Here is a 22327-nt window from a genome sequence, read left to right as displayed (position 1 = left end):
ATATTTTGAAAAATATGGGGTATTTTATGTAATTACTTTTGTCATATTTCTAAAGTCAAACTTGAAAGATTGAAATATTTACCTCTTTTACAGTTGTTTTTATGAAATCTTTTCTTTCAGTTAAATCATAAGTAGGATAATTTTCATAGACCTATGTATAGTGAAAAGGAAAAATAATGTTAAAAGCAGATTTTAATATCCAGTAATATTGTCTTTGAATAAAAGCAGGAAATCTGCTACATGCAAATAGCCACAACCATCCCAACAGTATTCTAGTTCACCCATATGGAACTGTATTCCAAATGAGTATTTTAATAATATTGTATATGATGTGGAAAACTAGCGTGCAAACATTCTCAGTGCGTTCAGGCTGAGAGTTTGGGATGAATTAACAATAAATAAGCCACATGTGATATCTCACGCCTGTAATTCCAACATTCTGGGAAACCTAGGTGGGAAGATCGCTTGAGCCCAGGAATTCGAAAGCAGCCTCAGGCGACCTGGCGAGATCTTGTGTCTACAAAAAATTAAAAAATTAGTCAGGCATGGTGATGCATGCCTGTATTCCCAGCTACCGAGGAGGCTGAGGCAGAAGGATGGCTTGGGCCCAGAAGGTTGAGGTTGTAGTGAGCTGTGTTAGTGTCACTGCATTCCAGCCTGGACCACAGAGCAAGAAGACCCTGTCTCAAAAACAAAAACCCCTAAGAATCATGGGTAAAGAAAACCCATCTAGATAGATCTCAGATAAGTGAACTCAGTTCTTTACATTGGCAAGTCATTGGCTAAGTGTCTTTTAGAGAAAGCTTTCTTCTCCAACCCTTGTTATCATCCAACACCCTACCCTACAATTCCACAACCTGAAACACAATGAACTGCTTCCTCTACTCCACTGCTCAGTCCCTCCCTAAAGTTAAATCCTAAGACCCAGGTGGTCTCAAGAGTCCTCTACTACTAAAATTTGACTCTAAATTTCTCCCTTTTGTCAATTTTCTAAGTCCTATTATTCTTGCTGCTTGATTCAAGTCCTCACTATAAGCTCACAGTCTGTAAGTACCCTGCAGGCTTTACTTCCGCTGTATAGTCCATGGTCAGCAACTTTTTCTGTAAAGGGTTAGATGGTACAAATAGTTTCAACTTTGCCAGTCAGTTTCTACTCAACTATGTGTTGTAGTGGCAATGCTGCCATAGACAACAGTTAAAGGAGTAGATGTGGCTGTATTACAATAAAATTTTGCTTACAAAACCAGATGACAAAGATAGAAACTAACAAAGCCTCCAAGAAATATAAACTATGTGAAAAGACCAAATTTACATCTGATTGGTGTACCTGAAAGTGACGGGGAGAATGGAACCAAGTTAGAAAACACTCTTTCAGGATATTATGAACTTCCCCAACCTAGCAAGGCAGGCCAACATTCAAAAATTCAGGAAATACACTTGAGGAGGCAGTCTGTCCATTCTCAGATTTCAAACTCTGTACTGGGAGAACCTCTCTTTTAAGCTGTCACACAGGGACATTTGAGTCTGCAGAAGTTTCTGCTGCCTTTCCTTCAGCTATGCCCTGCCCCCAGAGGTGGAATCTACAGAGGCAGGCAGGCCTCCTTGAGCTGTGGTGGGCTCCACCCATTTCGAGCTTCCTGGCGGCTTTGTTTACCTACTCAAGCCTCAGCAATGGTGGGCGCCCCTCCCCCAGCCTCACTGCCACCTTGCAGTTAGATCTTAAGACTACTGTGCCAGCAATGAGCAAGGCTGTGTGGGCGTGGGACCCTCCAAGCCAGGCACAGGATATAATCTCCTGGTGTGCCATTTGCTAAGACTGTTGGAAAAGCGCAGTATTAGGTTGGGAGTGACCCGATTTTCTAGGTGTTGTGTGTCACGGTTTCCCTTGGCTAGGAAAGATCTAAAATTGACACCCTAACATCACAATTAAAAGAGCTACAGAAGCAAGAGCAAACACATTCAAAAGCTAGCAGAAGGCAAGAAATAAGATCAGAGCAGAACTGAAGGAAACAGACACACAAAAAACCTTTCCAAAAAAAAAAAAAAAAAAAAAAAAAAAAATCAATGAATCCAGAAGCTGGTTTTTTGAAAAGATCAACAAAATTGATAGACTGCTAGCAAGACTAATAAAGAAGAAAAAGAGAAGAATCAAAGAGACGCAATAAAAAATCATAAAGGGGATATCACCACGAATCCCACAGAAATACAAACTACCATCAGAGAATACTATCAACACTTCTATGCAAATAAACTAGAAAATCTAGAAGAAATGGATAAATTCCTGGACACATTCACCCTCCCAAGACTAAACCAGGAAGAAGTTGAATCCCTGAATAGACCAATAATAGGTTCTGAAATTAAGGCAATAATTAATAGCCTACCAACCAAAAAAAGTCCAGGACTGGACGAATTCACAGACGAATTCTACCAGAGGTAGAAAGAGGACCTGGTACCATTCCTTCTGAAACTATTCCAATCAATAGAAAAAGAGGGAATCCTCCCTAACTCATTTTATGAGGCCAGCATCATCCTGATACCAAAGCCTGGCAGAGACATAACAAAGAAGAGAATTTTAGACCAATATCCCTGATGAACATCGATGCAAAAACCCTCTATAAAATACTGGCAAACCGAATCCAGCAGCACATCAAAAAGCTTATCCACCATGATCAAGTGGGCTTCATCCCTGCGATGCAAGGCTGGTTGCACATACTCAAATCAATGACATAATCCATCATATAAACAGAACCAAAGACAAAAATCACATGATTATCCCAAAAGATGCATAAAAGGCCTCTGACAAAATCCAATAGCCCTTCATGCTAAAAACTCTCAATAGAATGTATCTCAAAATAATAAGAGCTATTTATGACAAACCCACAGCCAGTATCATACCGAATGGGCAAAAACTAGAAGCATTCCCTTTGAAAACTGGCACAAGACAGGGATGCCCTCTCTCAGCACTCCTATTCAACATAGTGTTGGAAGTTCTGGCCAGGGCAATCAGGCAAGAGAAAGAAATCAAGGGTATTCAGTTAGGAAAAGAAGAAGTCAAATTGTCCCTGTTTGCAGATGACATGATTGTATATTTAGAAAACCCCATCGTCTCAGCCCAAAATTTCCTTAAGCTGATAAGCAACTTCAGCAAAGTCACAGGATACAAAATCAATGTGCAAAAATCACAAGCATTCCTATACACCAATAAGAGAGAGCCAAATCATGAGTTAACTCTCATTCACAATTGCTTCAAAGAGAATAAAATACCTAGGAATCCAACTTACAAGCGATGTGAAGGACCTCTTCAAGGAGAACTACAAACCACTGCTTAACAAAATAAAAGAGGACACAAACAAGTGGAAGAACATTTCATGCTCACGGATAGGAAGAATCAATACCATGAAAATGGCCATACGGCCCAAGGTAATTCATAGATTCAATGCCATTCCCATCAAGTTATCAATGACTTTCTTCATAGAATTGTAAAAAACTACTTTAAAGTTCATAGAGAACCAAAAAAGAGCCTGCACTGCCAAGACAATCCTAAGCAAAAAGAACAAAGCTGGAGGCATCACGCTACCTGACTTCAAACTATACTACAAGGTTACAGTAACCAAAACAGCATGGTACTGGTACCAAAACAGAGATACAGACCAATGGAACAGAACAGAGCCCTCAGAAATAATACCACACATCTACAACCATCTGATCTTTGACAAATCTGACAAAAACAAGAAATGGGGGAAGGATTCCCTATTTAATAAATGGTGCTGGGAAAACTAGCTAGCCATATGTAGAAAGCTGAAACTGGATCCCTTCCTTACACCTTATACACAAATTAATTCGAGATGGATTAAAGACTTAAATGTTAGACCTAAAATCATAAAAACCCTAGAAGAAAACCTAGACAACACCATTCAGGACATAGGCATGGGCAAGGACTTCTTGTCTGAAACACCAAAAGCAATGAAAATAAAAGCCAAAATTGACAAATGGGATCTAATTAAACTAAAGAGCTTCTGCACAGCAAAAGAAACTACCATCAAAGTGAACAGGCAACCTACAGAATGGGAGAAAATTTTTGCAAAAAGCCAAAATTGACAAATGGGATCTAATTAAACAGCTAAAGAAACTACCATCAGAGTAAACAGGCAACCTACAGAATGGGAGAAAATTTTTGCAATCTACCTATCTAAGGGCTAATATCCAGAATCTATGAAGAACTTAAATTTACAAGAAAAAATCAAACAATCCCTTGATCAAAAAGTGGGCAAAGGATATGAACAGACACTTCTCAAAAGACGACATTTATGCAGCCAACAGACACATGAAAAAATGCTCATCATCACTGGCCATCAGAGAAATGCAAATCAAAACCACAGTGAGATACCATTTCACACCAGTTAGAATGGCGATCATTAAAAAGTCAGGAAACAACAGGTGCTGAAGAGGATGTGGAGAAATAGGAATGCTTTTACACTGTTGGTGGGACTGGAAACTATTCAACCATTGTGGAAGACAGTGTGGCGATTCCTCAAGGATCTAGAACTAGAAATACTATTTGACCCAGCCGTCCCATTACTGGGTATATACCCAAAGGATTATAAATCATGCTACTATAAAGACATATGTACACATATGTTTACTGTGGCACTATTCACAGTAGCAAAGACTTGGAACCAACCCAAATGTCCATCAATGATAGACTGGATTAAGAAAATGTGGCACATATTCACCATGAATACTATGCAGCCATAAAAAAGGATGAGTTCATGTCCTTTGTAGGGACATGGATGAAGCTGGAAACCATCATTCTGAGCAAACTATCACAAGGACAGAAAACCAACCACCACATGTTCTCACTCATAGGTGGTAACTGATCAATGAGAACACCTGGACACAGGAAGGGGAACATCACACACCATGGTCTGTCATGGGGTCGGAGGACAGGGGAGGAATAGCATTAGGAGATATACCTAATGTAAATGACGAGTTCATAGGTGCAGCACACCAACACGGCACATGTATACATATGTAACAAACATGCACGTTGTGGACATGTACCCTAGAACTTAAAGTATAATAAGAAAAATTTTAAAAAATTGTTTGTCCCTTGTTGTTTCCCTGCAAAACCCCAATCTTGAATTGGTCTAACTACTCATTCTTCTATGGTTAAGCCTAGACTACAGACGGCTGTGGGAAAGCAGCTTTGAAGAGGCGGGTCCCATTTTCAGTTCATGGTATTCATCTCCAAAGGCTCCTCCCCCAAAACCTCCCAGTCAGACTCTCCTTTCATTCACACCAATGGCAGTTTCACCTCCTTACTTAAGTGTCTCACACTCCTGTCACAGCCAAAAAAGCCGTTATTATGAATTCCTTCAATTTTCTGACAGCTCTTTCCCCTCCAGTTTTATCTGGATTCATCAATGGTACTGAATTTTCTTTGCCTCCACAGGACCACCCTTCAACTCTCCTGTAACTTCTCCTTTCCCACCAAAATGCTTTCTCCCCTCCACCCCTACTGCCCATTAAAAATACTTTGTCACCTACCCCCATTTACCTATTTTCCTTCCAAAGACAGCTGCTGGAAACAGAAGATTCACTTTGTTCATTTTCCTCACTATTCATTAACTCTTGCTTTTACCCCCCCAGGTCATCGTCCCCTAATTGTAGACTCCAAAAAAGGTCAGGTCCTTCTCACCTGACCTCTCCATGTTAATAATACCTTTTAAAAAATTACATGAAGGTATTCACAAAAATCCTTCTAATGGACAGAACTAGTTTCTCTTTGACTTCCTCCTCACTTCACACTGTCATTTTAATGACAACATAACTGGGTGTCCTGCTTCTCTCATCTCATCCTTTGCCATTCCATTGTTCTTAATGTGTCCAGGATAATTTTTAAAAAACAAAAATATGTGTTATGCCCCTGCTAAATCTCTCTCAATAATCTACACAGCCTCTCAATTCCTCATTTATTTCAGGAAGAAACTGAAACTGTAACATGGCATATTTTAAGATCTGCAAAACTCTAGTATTTTCTCCTAACTTCTGTGAGGACTTCTTTCTAATCCTAGTCTTGAGACATGTTGAACTAATACTATTCCTTGCAATTATCATTTTGGTTAATGTGTTACTGTTTCTCAACTGTATGGAATGGGTGATGGTCCACTAGGAAATTCAGTTAAGAGCTCTTCCAAGATGCTTTTCCAGATTCCCCTAGCTTCAAGTAGGGTGCTTGTTCCGTGGTGCTGCAGCACCTTCCATATTCTCCTAACATGGCCCTCACTTACAATATTTTAATTACTAAAATACTTATCTCTATCTCACTAGACTGTAAGCTCCTCTTAAAAGCCAAGTAATGGCTTCTCTGGTTCCACCTGTAACATTAAAAAAATTTTTTTTTGTAGAGATGGGATCTCACTATGCTGCCCAGGCTGGTCTTGAACTCCTGGCCTCAAGCAGTCCTCCTGCCTCAGCCTGTCAAAGTGCTGGGATTACAGGCATGAGCCACCACATCCAGCTTCTAGCTGTAACATTTAGCCCAGTGCCTGAAATGCAGTAGCAAATCAATGAATGGTGAATGAATAAACAAAACAATAATCAATGTCCTTTAGAAAAGCATAGACTATTTCACTTTCGGTACATTCCAAATTGTAATTTTATTTTACCACAACAGACAAGTTGCTAAAATTTCCATAGAATCCCTATGGAATCATATTCAAGACTAGGCCACTTTATTTCCTAAGAAGTATTAGAAATATTAGAAAAATGCTACAGAAGTCTGAGTTAAGAACTTAATCTATAACAGCTCATTTATCACACTAACAACAGAATAAGGCAGTTCATGAGATTCTGCTTCTTTAAACTAACATAAACTAAGCATGCATCAATAGAAACAACCTCCAGATCAGAAAAAGAAAGTTTACTATGTGGTTTGGAATGTATCACTTTAATTTTATTCACTCCAATTTTATTCCTTTTAATGTTATTTATAAAAATAAACCCATTAGGACAAAAACTTTGACTATTTTATTTAAAGTGGTATCCCAGCACCTGTAAGGAGATCTGGCATATAGTAGTTCAACAAGTATTTCTTCAATAAGGGAATGCACGTAAGTATTTAGCTTCAAATTAAGAGATAAGTGAAAGAATTTTTCTAGTAAAAGCAAAATAATCTAAACACTTGTCTAATTACCTTTTTGCAAATCTGTTTCATTGTGACTTCTTCCAAGTTAGCACTGGCCAGTAATTTCTTTATTGTTTCCTTTAATTCTTCATCTGTAGGGGGTTTCTTCAACTTTTTAATTAAAGGTTCATCATCTGAACTATCCTCAGACTCACTTTCTAAAAGTAATACAATAATAATAATTTTTCTTACATAGTAAATTAATATTTAACAAAGGTTGAGATGAATTTTAAGCTTTCAACAGATTCTCAAAGGGGTGTTGGATCAAAAAAATTACAAATCACTACTCTATAGGTTACCTATAAAACATGCATACAAATTTTATGTCAATTTGAAATATCAAAAACTATAAAAAACTGGTATACAGGTTGGGCATCCCTAATCAAAAAATCCAAAATCTGAAATGTTCCAAAATCCAGCTTTTTAGAGCACCAACATGACACCACCAGGAGATAATTCCACACCCGACCTCACTGACGGGTCACAGTCAAAACTTGGTTTCAGGCCAAGGGCAGCAGTCCAAGCCTGTAATCCAACTGCTCTGGGGGGCCAAGGTAGGAGACTCGCTTGAGTCCAGCAGTTCAAGGCTGCAGTGAGCTATAATGGCATCAGTGCAATAAACAATTTATTTAGCTAAAATATTAACCTACCTTCAGGCAATGTAAGATGAATATGAAACATGAATGAATTTCATGTTTAGACTGGGTCCCATCTCCAAGACCCCCCATATATATATATATATATATATATCAAAATCTGAATCACTTCCTGTCCCAAGCATTTCAGATAAGGGATGTTCAACCTGTATTACTTCTCCTCGCAATGTTCTCTGCAGTTTACCTGTTTCCCCCACACACTTAAATACTATGTACAACACATTAATACATGCTGTATCTTTAAAGTTGCTGATTAATGTTATTTCTAACATACCTTTTTTGGAACTGTTTTGATTCTTCTTGGTGGTGCTGCTATCTGCCTTCTTAACATTGGCACTTTTCACAGATTTTTTACTTTTAGAAGTAGCTTTCTGTTTAGGTTTTTCTCTTTTTGCTGTCTTTTTTGGTGGCTGTTACAAAGGAAATCAAAAGTACACATATTGATGAGATTCAATGCTATCCCACCCCATCCCTCTACTTCCCCTATACCCCCTTAATAATGTTAGAGGAAAATTAATATATTTGTTATCACCAATTAAAAATTGTTTTTGGGAGATGATTAACATACAACAAACTTTTATCCCAACAGAAGTCTAAGCATGACAAATCACAATCACACACACAAAAGAGTTGCCCATATTTATTCTCCACTATGGATAAACTATATATGCATTAATCTACTTAATCTTGGGGGGGGGAACCCCTAAATATAGATAATATTATCTTCTCTATGTTCCCTCTCTCTCAACTACAATCTTTTTTTTGAGACACAGTCTCGCTCTGTCGCCCTGGCTGGAGTGCAGTGTCACGATCTTGATTCACTGCAACCTGTGCCCTCCCGGGTTCAAGCGAATTCTCCTGTCTCTGCCTCCCTAGTAGCTGGAATTGCAGGTACTTGCCACCACACACGGCTAATTTTTGTATTTTTAGTAGAGATGGGGTTTCACCATGTTGGCCAGGCTGGTCTTAAACTCCTGACCTCAGGTGATCCGCCTGCCTTGGCCTCCCAAAGTGCTGGGATTACAGGCGTGAGCCACCACACCTGGCCCAGAATCTTGTGTTCACTGATGTTTCCCTAACTCCTAAAATAGTCTCTGGTATACAGTAGTTGCTCAATAAATACTTATGACTATATGAGAAAACTAAGGCTCAGTGTGGTTACCTTGTCTACAGTCACAATAATAAACAGCCAAGATTCAAATATAGATGTGACTCCAGAACTTGTATTCTTAAACACTAACCCACAGGTGATTAGACACAAACAAAATACATAAATATGGATAGATTAAAATGACAGGCCGGGCGTGGTGGTCATGCCTGTAATCCCAGTACTTTGGGAGGTCAAGACGGGCTGATCATGAGATCAAGAGATTGAGACCATGCTGGCCAACATGGTGAAACCCTGTCTCTACTAAAAGTACAAAATTAGCTGGGTGTGGTGGTGGGCGTCTGTAGTCCCAGCTACTCAGGAGGCTGAGGCAGGAGAATCACTTGAATCCTGGAGGTGGAGGTTGCAGTGAGTGGAGATCGCGACACTGCACTCCAGGAGACAGACTGTCTCAAAAAAATAAAATAAAATAAAATAAAAGACAAAATCAGAGCTCATACTTTGTCTCATGTGGAGCCTATGAAATTAGAAAGCATTCATTCTTAGTTTAATTAATATTCCCAAAGGAAAAGTATCCTATTAAACATTCCAAGATAACTTAAATTCTCCCCTGTACACACCAAAACTACTGAAATCACTTGACAGAATGTTTCTCCAAATGTTTAACACTCTTGATTCCTGAGTGTTATCCTAAGTCAACCTGTTTTTTTTTGAGATGCAGTTTCACTCTTGTTGCCCAGGCTGGAGTGCAATGGCGCGATCTCAGCTCACCGCAACCTCTGCCTCCCGAGTTCAAGTGATTCTCCTGCCTCAGCCTCTTGAGTAGCTGGGATTACAGGCATGTGCCACCATGCCCGGCTACTTTTGTATTTTTAGTAGATACCGGGTTTCTCCATGTTGGCCAGGCTGGTCAGGAACTCCCGACCTCAGGCGATCCACTCGCCTTGGCCTCCCAAAGTGCTGGGATTACAGCCATGAGCCACCATGCCCGGCCAAGTCAACCTGTTTTTAAAGACGTAAGCACTGTGTTGAACCTGTCCTTTAAAGTATACAGACCAATCTGTTCCAAAAGGGGCCTCAAGCTATTCATTGGATTTTAGTGTCTTTAAAAAAAAAAAAAAAAAAAAAGAGATGGTCTCGCTATGCTACCCATGCTAGACTCAAACAATCCTCCCACCTCAGGCTCCTGAGTAGTTGGGACTACAGGCACATACCACCTCACCTGACTGGATTTTACTGTTTGTCTTCCTTTTTGCTAATATATCATCACTGTACCTGTTTATGCAAGCCTATCATCACCCTGCACTACCTCAATAATATACCACTAGCTGGGAAGTATGTAGTTTAACTGCTACTAAAAAAACACATTTTTAGGCTGTCAAGGGGCTGCCATGCTTCTAAAAGTAAGTACATGAATTTCCCGTGGACTTCTGCTATTCACAGGCTATTTTAACTTACTCCTAATTCTGAGAGATGTTCTAGATTGTGTGGGGCTAGGGGACAAGTATCAATGATTTATTATGATCAACTTAAACCAAGTTTTAAGGTTTATTAAGTGTCCACCCAGTTCACGTGAACTATGTATCAGGCTCTGAAAGGGAATCCTAAAAATTCTTAAGTTCTTTAGCACACTTTAATACACAGAATAAAATAATCATGATTATATAACATTTTTTAGTTAAAGGGTAATAAAATCTGGACTTTGTAGGTACAAGAAACTAAGTTATTCCTGAAAGGGTTGAAGAGGCTGAGCAAAAGAAACAACAGCATTATTATTAATTACTCAATCTCCATTCAAATGAGAAAATCAGAATTAGATAACTGAAACACTTCCAAAGCCTTTTAAGGTCTGCCATTAAAATTTTAGATGGCATACACAACATGGCATCATTTTAAAACCTGCAAATTGCAAGTAGTGATAGTTTGACAAAGCATAAACATTTACAGTAATAAATAAAGAGTCATCTCCATAAAATTTTACTTCTGTATAACAAAACCACATCTTTCTACATTTCCTATCTGCTGTAAGGGGTAATGTTCTACAGTTTTTCTAAATGGACAACTAACCTGTCATCTATTAAAATTTCTAAAAGACTGCAAATATACTGCACAAGCACTAAAGAAAAAATATAATAGTTCAAAGAATACAGGCTCTAGCGGCAAGCCGCTTGGTTTCAAATTCCAGCCCCAGTACATCTCTGGGCCCTTGTCTCCTCATTTACAAAACAAAAAGAAACAGTAGTTCCTATGGTTTTATGAGGAGTAGATACATTAACACATGAAAGTATTTTTGGTAGTACCTGGCAAATAGTAAACACTATTTTAATATTATTACTGAGTGCTCCCTTTTGTAGAATGAGAAATTCTTTCATTATGCAAATATAATTTCCTCTAATAACTTAAAATTTCTAAGTGGTTTCAAAAAGCAGGGTGCAGTGGCTCAATCCTGTAATCCCAACACTTTAGGAGGCTGAGATGGGAGGATCACTTGAGGCCAGAGGTTTGAGACCAGCCTGGGTAAAATCAGAAGACCCTAACTCTAAAAAACTAATTTTCTTTTTTTTAAAAGCAGGGCAGATATATAGACTGTAAATTATAAACACAGTGAGACAGACTCAAAAACAACTGTATTAACTAGCCATGATATATTACACTTATTTCACTACACTATGGTAGATATGACTTGGCCCACAAACATCTATAGTAATATGTCATGTCATTTATACAGGATTTCATTTATCTTTAGCAACCAGCTGCAAATTCTTCTGTGACAACATCAAGGTAGGAATTTGGTAAAGTCTCTTTTTTAGATTAATGCTGAGTTAAGAAATCATGAAAGCTGAACAGTAAAACAACTAATGAATTTGTATCTTGTGCTTTAGTCCTGCAGGTGTTCATCACTTCAGCTGCCCTGAAGGTTATTAGGTATAGGAGGAATAGGTCTCTGGAAAATGGGGGCATCTCAAAGGACATACCTTGGTATTAGGACACAATGGACAATTTTTGGCTGTCAAGGTAAACATGGGAACCAGTATTTGGAGGTAACAGAAAAAAACACAGGCAGAGCTGAGAAGGCAAGTTAAACTATGTCCACTTTAATTTTACATGAACTTTCAAATCTTCATTACTCTCATTCCTCCCCTGTACTTAGGAAAATCCCACTCATGATTCTAAACCCAGCTTAGCAATTACCTCCTCTAAATCTTTCACAAGACCATCAATTCGATTAATCCATATTCTCAAAGTACTTGGCCTGCAATTCATTATTTTATGGAAGGTATTGTGAAGCTTTAAGAACAAGGGTGTTACAGCCAAACTTCCTGATTCCTGAGCACCTGTATATATTTTTGAAGCTCCAGAGCTGACTCATCTAGCTATACCACATAAAATGAAAAGCACATTTATAGACTAGATTTGTCACCAAGACTTTTCTTTAAAGTGCCAGATAGTAAATATTTTCGGCTTTCCTGGCTACATATAATCTTTGTTGCATATTCTTCATTTTTTTAAACAATCATTTAAAAATGGAAAAACCATTCTGAGCTTGAGGGCTGTATAAAAACAGGCGGTAGGCTGGACTTGGCATACAGGCTATACAGTCTGCTGATTCCTAGATTATGAATTATTGGAGCTATATACAGAAAAGGCAGGAACCAGATAAAGCAATCAACAGGTCAATTCCTCCAATTATCAAGTTTTTAATAGCTTTTAGTTTTAAGTTCTGATAAACACAAGTGGATTTATACACATTAACTTTCTTAAAGCTATTGCTTAAAATCAAATCTTGATCTAAATCAGGAATTCCAGAGAGAACTCTGAAGATAGAAGTACATAAACAAGAAGCTTTAGAAAGCATACTAAGCCTTGCACGATGGCTCAACCCTGTATGTAATCCCAGCACTTTGGGAGACCAAGGTGGGTAGATCACTTGAGGCTAGGAGTTCGAGACCAGCCTGGCAACATCGTGAAACCCTGTCTCTACAAAAAATTAGTTAGGCGTGGTGGCATGCACCTGTAGACCCAGCTTCTAGGGTGACTGTGCCACCAGAATTGCCTGAACCTGGGAGGTAGAGGTTGCAGTGAGTAGCAATTGTGCCGCTGCACTCCAGCCTGGGCAACAAAGCAAGACTGTCTCAAAAAAGAAAGAAAGAAAGAATATGGTAGTCTCCCTTTATCTATGGTTTCTCTTTCTGAATGTGGTTTCAATTATCTGTTGTCAACCATAGTCTGAAAATATTAAATGGAAAATTCCAGAAGTAAACAACTCATAAATTTTAAATTGCATACTGTTCTGAGTAGTGTGATGAAATCTCATGTCATCCTGCTCACTCCTGCCCGGGATGTGAATCATCCCTTTGTCCAGCATATCCACTCTGTAGATGCTCCCAGCATCTTGGCCCATTAGTCACTAGCAGCCATGTTGGTTGTGGTATCAATTGTTGCAGTATTGTTGTGCTTGTGCCCAAGTACCCTCATGTGACTTAATAATGGCCCCAAAGCCCAGGAGTAGTAATGCGCAATTCAAACATGCCAAAGAGAAGCCATAAAGTGGTTCTTTTAAGTGAAAGGTGAAAGCTCTTTACTTAAGAAAAAAAATTGTATGTTGAGGTTGCTAAGATCTATAGTAAGAACAAATCTTCTATATGTGAAATTGTGAAGGGAAAAGAACTTTGTGCTGGCTCTGCTGTCAAACCTCAAACTGCGAAAGTTACGGCCACAGTGCAGGATAAGTGCTTAGTTACGACGAAAAAGGCATAATTTGATGGTGGAAAACATGAACAGAAACATGTCCCAAATAACAGCAATCAGGCTTGGCATGATCCGAAGTTTCAGGCATACACTGGGGGTCCTGAAACGTATTCCTTTCAGGTTTAAGAGGGGACTACCGTAAAGAGAAAGCACTAAAAAAGTTCCTTATATATTATATCCTCAGATACAAAAATGAGGATATATACCTCACCTCTCATGGAGTCAAGACGAAATGAGATGCAAGATGTGAAAGCACATGGCATACACACTTTGAATAGTTTCTTCCTTGTAGGAGATAATAAATGCTTACTGAATGAGTGGTACTTCCTGGAAGACAGAGGACGTGTCTCAATTTTTTTTCTCCCCCTTAGCAAAATGCTCAGGTATAGAGTAAGACAATCATTTTGAATGAGTGAGAATAATGAATCTACCACCAAACATATGAGTCACACAACAATGCCCAGACTCATGGGTTCTCTATAGCATGGGTTCAATCTACATTACTCTACTTTCACCTCTCATTGCTCTACTTCTGGGCACACAACTCTAACCACAAGTTAGTCAAAGGCACCCTGCCTTCCCTGCTCCTTATCTTTGTTCACATGTTGTTTTCTCTCCATTCCCAAGGTCAACTTGAATTGGTAGTACTTCCACTTCTACCGAAAGGCTTTCCTCAACAGGCATGAAGATTTTCCTTCTTTAGAAATCCTATGATGCTAAGTATCAAAGAGCATTTGCTTAGAAGATACCTTCTGTAACCCTAACAGCACTTAAGCATACTCCCAATTCACAAACTTGAGCAATCAAAAAGTGGTTACCACAGAAATCAAAAGCCAGTGGGCAACAGAGCAAGAACCTGTCTCTACAAAAAATTTAAAAATTGCTAGGCCTGGTGGCAGGATCACTTGAGCCCTGGAGTTCAAGGCTGCAGTGAGCCACGATCTCACCACTGTACCCCAGCCTGGGCAACAGAGTAAGACATACGACTCTGTCTCAAAAATAAGTAAAGGACTGACCCCCATTTTAAGTCTCTTTCAAAATATCTTGAAAACTTTAGTGATTATAATAAAAACATTATATGGCATTATGAGGAAATAATGTTGAAAATACTCATAATGGTCAACATCTTGTTATTTAACCTAACTGGAGACAAGACTGAGTCTTTTAACAAAATGGGGGGAAAATTAGGTTTTTTAAAAAAAGAATAAAGACAAAGCTGACTTCCAAACTGTCATGAGATTTAAAGATTCTTCTCTATATGATGAGTGGTTCAATCAGGACCATCAAGTATTTCTGATGTTCTAAAGGGGAACAAATAAAAATGAACAGCTGCCATTAATTTCAGATAGTACAATGTACTATAACCTAAATTTTTAAAGGATCAGTAATACAGAAGTTTCAAAAATTTGAAGGGGATTTTCCCTGTCTCTGATAACCATGAAGGTACAGAATCAGAGGAATGACATAAGCACTTTTTGAAGAAAGGCAAAAAAATATCTTGGGAAAGCAAGGCTTACCTATCATTTATAGGCAGCAGGGCTCTTGAAGGACGGTCTCCAAAAAAGACGCCTGTCACAGAGCCAGAATTCTGTCCTCACAGCAGAAAGGTTGTACTGGGTGAACAGATGAACAAAATAAAAATTAGCTTAAAATACACTATTCTTTCAACAACTTGGCTGAGAAAACTCGGAACGCCAAGAGGAAAGAATGTGCAAGTCCAGTTATATTTCACAGAAGATTATGAAAGCAAGTTTAAATGGGTTTTAGTATGATGACTATTTAATTCTGCCTTCCAACAAAAGGTTTAAATGGTTTATACAGACTTTGCAATTCCTCTGATCAATGTGTGACAGGAGGAGATAGTTTAGTTTTTTAAAACACAATGTGAAAGCACTAATAAAACTTTCACATTCACCTTACCACTACCAGATAATACCCTGAATGGTCCAAATAGACAGTTCACCAAAAATTATAATGGAGTTTCTCTGACTTGGCAAACATTGTAGGATGGCTCACTCAACAACCCATTTTTGATTTGCCTTCCTCTCATAAAGGTAGGAAAGCTGATACCTAGATCTGAGAGCTTCTCTTGCAGTTAGGTGGGCAGATGACAAAGTGCTGGCTGATGCCATGTATATGGAGATCTCCGGTAAAAGGCATCCCATTCAGGGAAAAAAGTCAAAACATCACTAGAAGAAAACCTTCTGCACTTCCCTATCTGGAAGATGAATACAATGTCTAAAGATAAAACCACCACCTCGTGGTCATGAAGTTAATTGCCATATACTAAAGATGAGAGATCAGGAAAGGATGGTACCCACATCCTCAATACCTTTCTTGAGCTGCTGTACTGGCCCTGGAATTCCCTGTCTGTGGGCTTCTTGTCATGAAAGAAAAATAAACTCCTGTTTTGAACATTATTAGTAAGGTTGAGAATTATTTCAGCAGAAAATATTCCTGATAACATATGGCAACATTCAGATAAATTCTAAATACTCATAAAGTAAAACTCCAGTTTGTTTCATTCTTTCCAGAAATACGTATGTGCTATAAAAACACTAGAAAATGAAAACTGAAGAGGTATTAGGGTAAGATGAAAAATAAGCAAAATACGCTTTTAAAGGGTCTAAAAGACTATTAGAATTGTTTTCTCCAACAGGTACTGTTTCCCCCTTCTTTTTTCTGTACGCTGCAGTAATTTCTCTATGCCTCAAGGTTAACACCTGTGAATAGCATGACCAAATGTGGTTTAACTTGACTGGCTGATATGGTCTGGCTCTGTGTCCCCACCCAAATCTCACCTTGAATTGTAATAATCCCCACATGTCATGGGAGGCACCCAGTGAGAGGTAACTGAACCACAGGGGCGGGTTTTTCTCATGCTGTTCTCATGACAGTGAGAAAGTCTCACCAGATCTGATGGTTTTATACAACGAGGAGTTGCCCTACACATACACCCTCTTGCTTGCTGCCACCTAAGATGTGTCTTTGCTCCTCATTGGCCTTCCACTATGATTGCGAGGCCGCCCCAGCCATGTGGAGCTGTGAATCAACTAAACTCCTTTATAAATTATTCGGTCTTGGGTATGTCTTTATTAACAGCATGAGAACGAACTAATACATTCATTTTAGCAGTCTGCCCTGAAGAAGCTAATCCAACATAGGAACCAGCTGATTTTCATAATCAATTTAGAGAAAATAACCTGTTTATTTTCCTATTCTCATCAACAGAAAAAAAAAAATCATCCACCACTTCCTTACCAATTGCTCTCCTTTTACTGCCCTAAAAAGCCAACGTCCAAGAGACAAGATAATAAGGAAATTCAAAATGGCTCTTTTAAAAAGGAATTTCTTTCTGAAGTTACTCTCACAAAGAATACCTGCTTTTATTTAATTACAAGGAAAACAATTGCAAACCTATTGTGAATCACTCACTGCATATCATAAAAACAGAGGTACAGGTACAGAAAACCTCAAACAAGTGCTTTAGCAATTATCAGCTAATATGCTAAATCTGACATTTTCTTTTAAATTACTTTTTTAAAACTCTCTTTTCAATTAACCATATGGATTTCAGTGACTTCATTTTAACATAAAATGAATTTACTTAGAAACACTTTAGTCTTCTACACATCTAAAGTTAAATATGAAACTAGCATGAAAATAAATACAATTTAACCTCACATAATCAGCCAAAGGACAACTACAAACTTACTCTGCTTGCATAAGATTTCTTACTTCAACAATGAATAGAGTACATTTGACTATACAGTTCAAAATCCTCATTTTACAGAGGAAACTGAAAAAAGTAAAATCAATCTACCCAAAATTCACAGTTATTTACTCCAAGAAAATCAGAAGAAGCTGATCTTAATGAATAAGAGTATTTTATTTATCAAAGAAAAATCCATTTTAGGAAATAAACAGAAAATTAACTCAGTAATTTCCTATCAAATAAATCTACAGGCAACCCAAAACTTTTGTGACTGATTGCAACTTTTCTTCATGGCTTCTTAGAAAAGAGGTCCTTTCATAGTAATGACCAAAAATAGCTCCACTTATGAAGCTCCTAAGGTGGCTGCCATTTAGAACTCAGTCTTCATAAAATGGAATAAGGAAAAACAAAGTTGCCACAGATATACTGTTCCTCCTGCCAGAACTTACCTTTCGCCTTTCACAGAAACTGAATCAGCAATAAAAAGTTGAAGACAGTGCTAAATTTAAATGGCCTGTAGAGTACTAATACCTATGCCTGTTGGAGGACATTTACCAGGAAAAAGAAAGGGGGCGGGGGAACAATTTCTCAGTCCAAATTTTATTTTACATTTTATAAAATCTGTCAAGTACTAGCAAAGTTAGGGAAAAAAAAATCCCTCTAATAAAATACGAGATAGCTTTTATATTGTGTGATTTCATATACCTAATGTTTGTAAAAGCATTTTTACATTTTCTTCTCCCATGGATTTTCATCAACTGACCTGGGTTTCTAGCCACAGATCCCAGATTAGGGCACTACAGAAAGTAAAGGTTTGATTTATAGTGAGATGGTTCCACTTGTGATTATTATCCTGGAACCAATATGGGTATAAATCAGATATCATCTGCATACACCAAGTTCAACTACCTCTACTTACGACTATGGGACAACAATTTAGAAAGCAAATTTTAAAAACGAGTGTAAAATGCCCTCATTTTTTTTTTTTTTTTTTTTTTTTTGAGATGGAGTTTCACTCTTGTTGCCCAGGCTGGAGTACAATGGTGCCATCTCAGCTCACCACAACCTCCGCCTCCCAGGTTCAAGCAATTTTCCTGCCTCAGACTTCCCCCCATAGCTGGGATTACACGCATGCACCACCATGCCCAGCTAATTCTGTATTTTTAGTAGAGATGGGGTTTCTCCATGTTGGTCAGGCTGGTCTCGAACTCCCGACCTCAGGTGATCCGCCTGCCTCGGCCTCCCAAAGTGCTGGGATTACAGGCATGAGCCACCACGCCCAGCTTACCCTCACTTTTTAACCTGCACCTAGTAATGACAAGAAGATTCAATTCAGAAGTTTTACTTGTCATAAAACACCATTTTAATTCTAATAACAGCAACTAATACATACTACATGCACCAGGCACCGCTCTAGGTATTTTAAATAAAATCCTTTAATATGACCCTATGAGGCTAATACTATTATCACTCCTCATTTTACAGATGGGAAACTGAGGTACAGAGTTTAAGTAACCTACTTATAGTCATACAGTAATAACCCAATATAGAAGTCGGATTTGAACTCAGTTTCCAGAGCCCATGGTAATGTCTCTAGGAAAAAATTACACACTTATGACAACATTTCGTGCTTTAATTCTGCCCATAAAGAGAGTTTAGGAAACTGAATGGCACATAGTAGACACCAAATATTTCCTTAAGATACTATTAGTTTAAAATGTTCCCCTATTTTACACACACACACACACACACACACACACACACACACACACACATTTTCCTCCCTCCAATCCATAAAGACCTTAGTGCTCAGATCACTTATTTTCCTTCGTGCCAAATATATATTATTTATGAAGCACCTGTTAGATTTGTAACCATCTTTCTTAAATGATGAGTATTTCATACTTAGCTTTATAGAAGTCTTTATAAAATTTGACGTTAAAACAAGCATGAATTGTAAATAATTCAAGACAAACATACATACTAAACACACACACATATCATATAATAACAGAGTTCACGATATCTATATTTCTTCTAATTCAGTGGAGACGATTCCCTCCTTATCTCGCCCCAGGGACATTTGACAATGTCTGAAGAACATTTCTGGTTGTCACAAGGGGGGCTTGGGAGTATCACCCACAACTAAGAATCATCCGGCCCAAAATGTCAAGTTGACATTATCCATGTCCCTAAATCAGGCAAGGTTGATTACTCAATCTATAGAGCAAGTTCTGACCTTTGCAGGAAAACACCAAAGCAAAGTTAAAATACAGTCTACCAAAACATCATTAACAATAATAGAAACCCATCTCCTGTACCCACTCTCCATGATCTACTTGACTGAAGAGGTTAACCCTCTTATTTAATTGCTTCAGCAGTTCTCTTCTTCATGAAGTTTCATTTTGGAAACTAAGTAGTCTCAACTTTTACAAATATTCCCAAATAAAAGAAAATGACAGGTAATACAAAACTTATCCACTCATTACATAAACTTCAAATGCTATTTATTTTCATTACGTACTCCCCAAAAGGTTGAGGGGGAAAGAAAAGGCCCTTAAGTCCCTTGTTTTTTCCATAAAATGATTCAAGTCAATTACAAAATATCAATATATTATGAAAAAAATCCTCAAAGAATCTGCTCCTATGTGGTCCCATTCAGGATATGCACCACTTCTGCTTCCCTTCCTATTTATCTACTCTAGCCTTCAAGGTCCAGCTCAAGGCCCACTTCAAATCCAGTTCATCCCAACCTCACTCTTTTCTGACTCTCATACTCTGACATGGTAACGAAACTAAAAGCTCTTTAAGGAGAAGAAATGGGTTCATACTTAATTATTTCTGCATCTTCAGAATTAAAAACAACCAATAAGGAAGTGTTTTTCTGGCTGTACTTAACATATAGCAGAAATATTTAACTCTCCCCATGGAAAGAAATGATTTAAAAATATAGTAAAGCATTTTACCTCCTCTTCACTTTCTTTATCTTCATCATCTGAAGACTCTTCCTTGTTTTTCTTTTCATCTTCATCACTACTAGATTCATCTGACAGAATTTCAGGACATTTGGTTCGCTTAGCCTTCCTTGCCATTCCAGAACTGTTCCGTTCCTTTTTACTGCCTTTGCTAGAAGTTTTTTTAGATTTTGGCAATGGCTGCATAAAAAATTTATAAAGATAACACCAATGAGGTATAATATTTCAATCAATCCTGTTCTTGATAACTTATCAACTCAATTTCTTGTTCTTCTCTCAAGAAATTGTATTTACAAGCCCAGCAGCTTTACATAGAATAATCTTTAACTGTGTCAGGTTAACCTAAAACTGTGTTACTAATACCATTTCATTTGTGTTCTAAACACCTAATAAGACCCTTCTCAATTGTTGAGAAATATGTATTCTAGGTTCTGACATGGGACTAGAAGCTCAAGACACATTATGTTAAGCTCCAACGGCTGTTAATACTTTGTCATGATAATATTTTAAGTTAGAGTTGTAATTTATTTCATCCCTACAAGCATTAAAACTGTCATACTGCCAGAGAAGCTCCTTGCTTTAGAAGGCCCAACACTCCAATCAAAGGAGTGGGAGGAAAACCTTTTTTTTCTTTTGAGACAGAGTCTCATTCTGTTGTGCAACAGCTGGGATTACAAGTGCGCACCACCACGCCCAGCTAATTTTTGTATTTTTAGTAGAGACAGTGTTTCACCATGCTGGCCATGCTGGTCTCAAACTCCTGACCTCAACTGATCCACCTGCCTTGGCCTCCCAAAGTGCTGGGATACAGACGTGAGCCACCACACCTGGCCCATAAAAAAATGTATAACTTGATTACCAATTATACATCCTGAATTTATGAATGAACTATATGGTTTATATTCATATTACTTCTGGCTTCCACTTTCTTTCTTTTTTTTTTTTTTGAGTCAGAGTCTCGCTCTGTCACCCAGGCTGGAGTGCAGTGGCTGGATCTCAGCTCAATGCAAGCTCTGCCTCCCGGGTTTACGCCATTCTCCTGCCTCAGCCTCCCGAGTAGCTGGGATTACAGGCCCCCGCCAGGTCACCCGGCTAGTTTTTTGTATTTTTTTAAGTAGAGACGGGGTTTCACCGTGTTAGTCAGGATGGTCTCGATCTCCTGACCTCGTGATCCGCCCGTCTCGGCCTCCCAAAGTGCTGGGATTACAGGCTTGAGCCACCACGCCTGGCCAGGCCTCCACTTTCAATAATGTCAGGATCATATTCTTACTGATGCCTCTAGGTATACAATAAATGATGAGTATGTTAATTATGAAATTAATTAAGAATAAATATGTTGCTATTATTCTGGTAATCAAACCATGTATATTTAAAAGGAGAGATCACCTGAGGAAAATGAGTTGATTAAACAATAAATTTAATTTTTAAGTGCTTTCTCAAGGAAGTTTTGCAGAATTCTAAAATTGAAAACCATAAAATTACCTAACATCAAGAATGTGAAAATGCGCATTACGGAACTAGTATTTATTTCTGGGATTGAGTATCTTTCATATTCTTTTATTTCTACCTTTGTTACTTTGTTTTCTGCAATAAGCAGAAACATTAAGGTAAAATTCCATAACATAACCTTAAGGTATCCAATTGTGTAAATGTTTGTGATAACTTTAGGCAGTCTTTTTCATGCAGAGAGTAGAACGACAGGTCCTTTACCTCCCAGGAACCTCCAGTCTGGGGGGGTCACTGTCACCTACACAAAAATTAAGAAAAAGTGGCTGCTCTGTATAATATGGTGCCCTCGAGCTCTCTGCAAACAAACCACAAGATAACCTCTAGATTGCTCCAACAACCCACCCTTCTGAAGGTACACTAGGAAACAGCCAAATTAGGTCATTCCAGGAACTTCAAGTTGGTGGATCAAAGACATTTCTCAGAGAAGAT

At 38.3% G+C, this 22327-nt stretch overlaps 1 protein-coding gene across 2 annotated transcripts in view; it reads right to left on the bottom strand.

Moving 5' to 3' along the window:
* Positions 1 to 22327, bottom strand: part of DEK (DEK proto-oncogene) — a 37512-nt gene that overhangs the window by 1883 nt on the left and 13302 nt on the right. For both annotated transcript variants that reach the window (XM_023209782.2, XM_023209783.3), the window contains 4 exons: positions 20381 to 20569; positions 8117 to 8252; positions 7196 to 7344; positions 83 to 151 (listed from right to left, as the gene is read on the bottom strand). In XM_023209782.2, coding sequence (XP_023065550.1) covers positions 83 to 151; positions 7196 to 7344; positions 8117 to 8252; positions 20381 to 20569 — 543 coding nt within the window. The remainder of the gene's footprint in view (positions 1 to 82; positions 152 to 7195; positions 7345 to 8116; positions 8253 to 20380; positions 20570 to 22327) is intronic.

This window comes from Piliocolobus tephrosceles, chromosome 5 (genome assembly GCF_002776525.5).
Source record: "Piliocolobus tephrosceles isolate RC106 chromosome 5, ASM277652v3, whole genome shotgun sequence".
In the NCBI taxonomy this organism is placed as follows: Eukaryota; Metazoa; Chordata; class Mammalia; order Primates; family Cercopithecidae; genus Piliocolobus; species Piliocolobus tephrosceles.
Note: the sequence above shows the minus strand (reverse complement) of the source record. Positions and strands in the feature narration are given on the sequence as shown.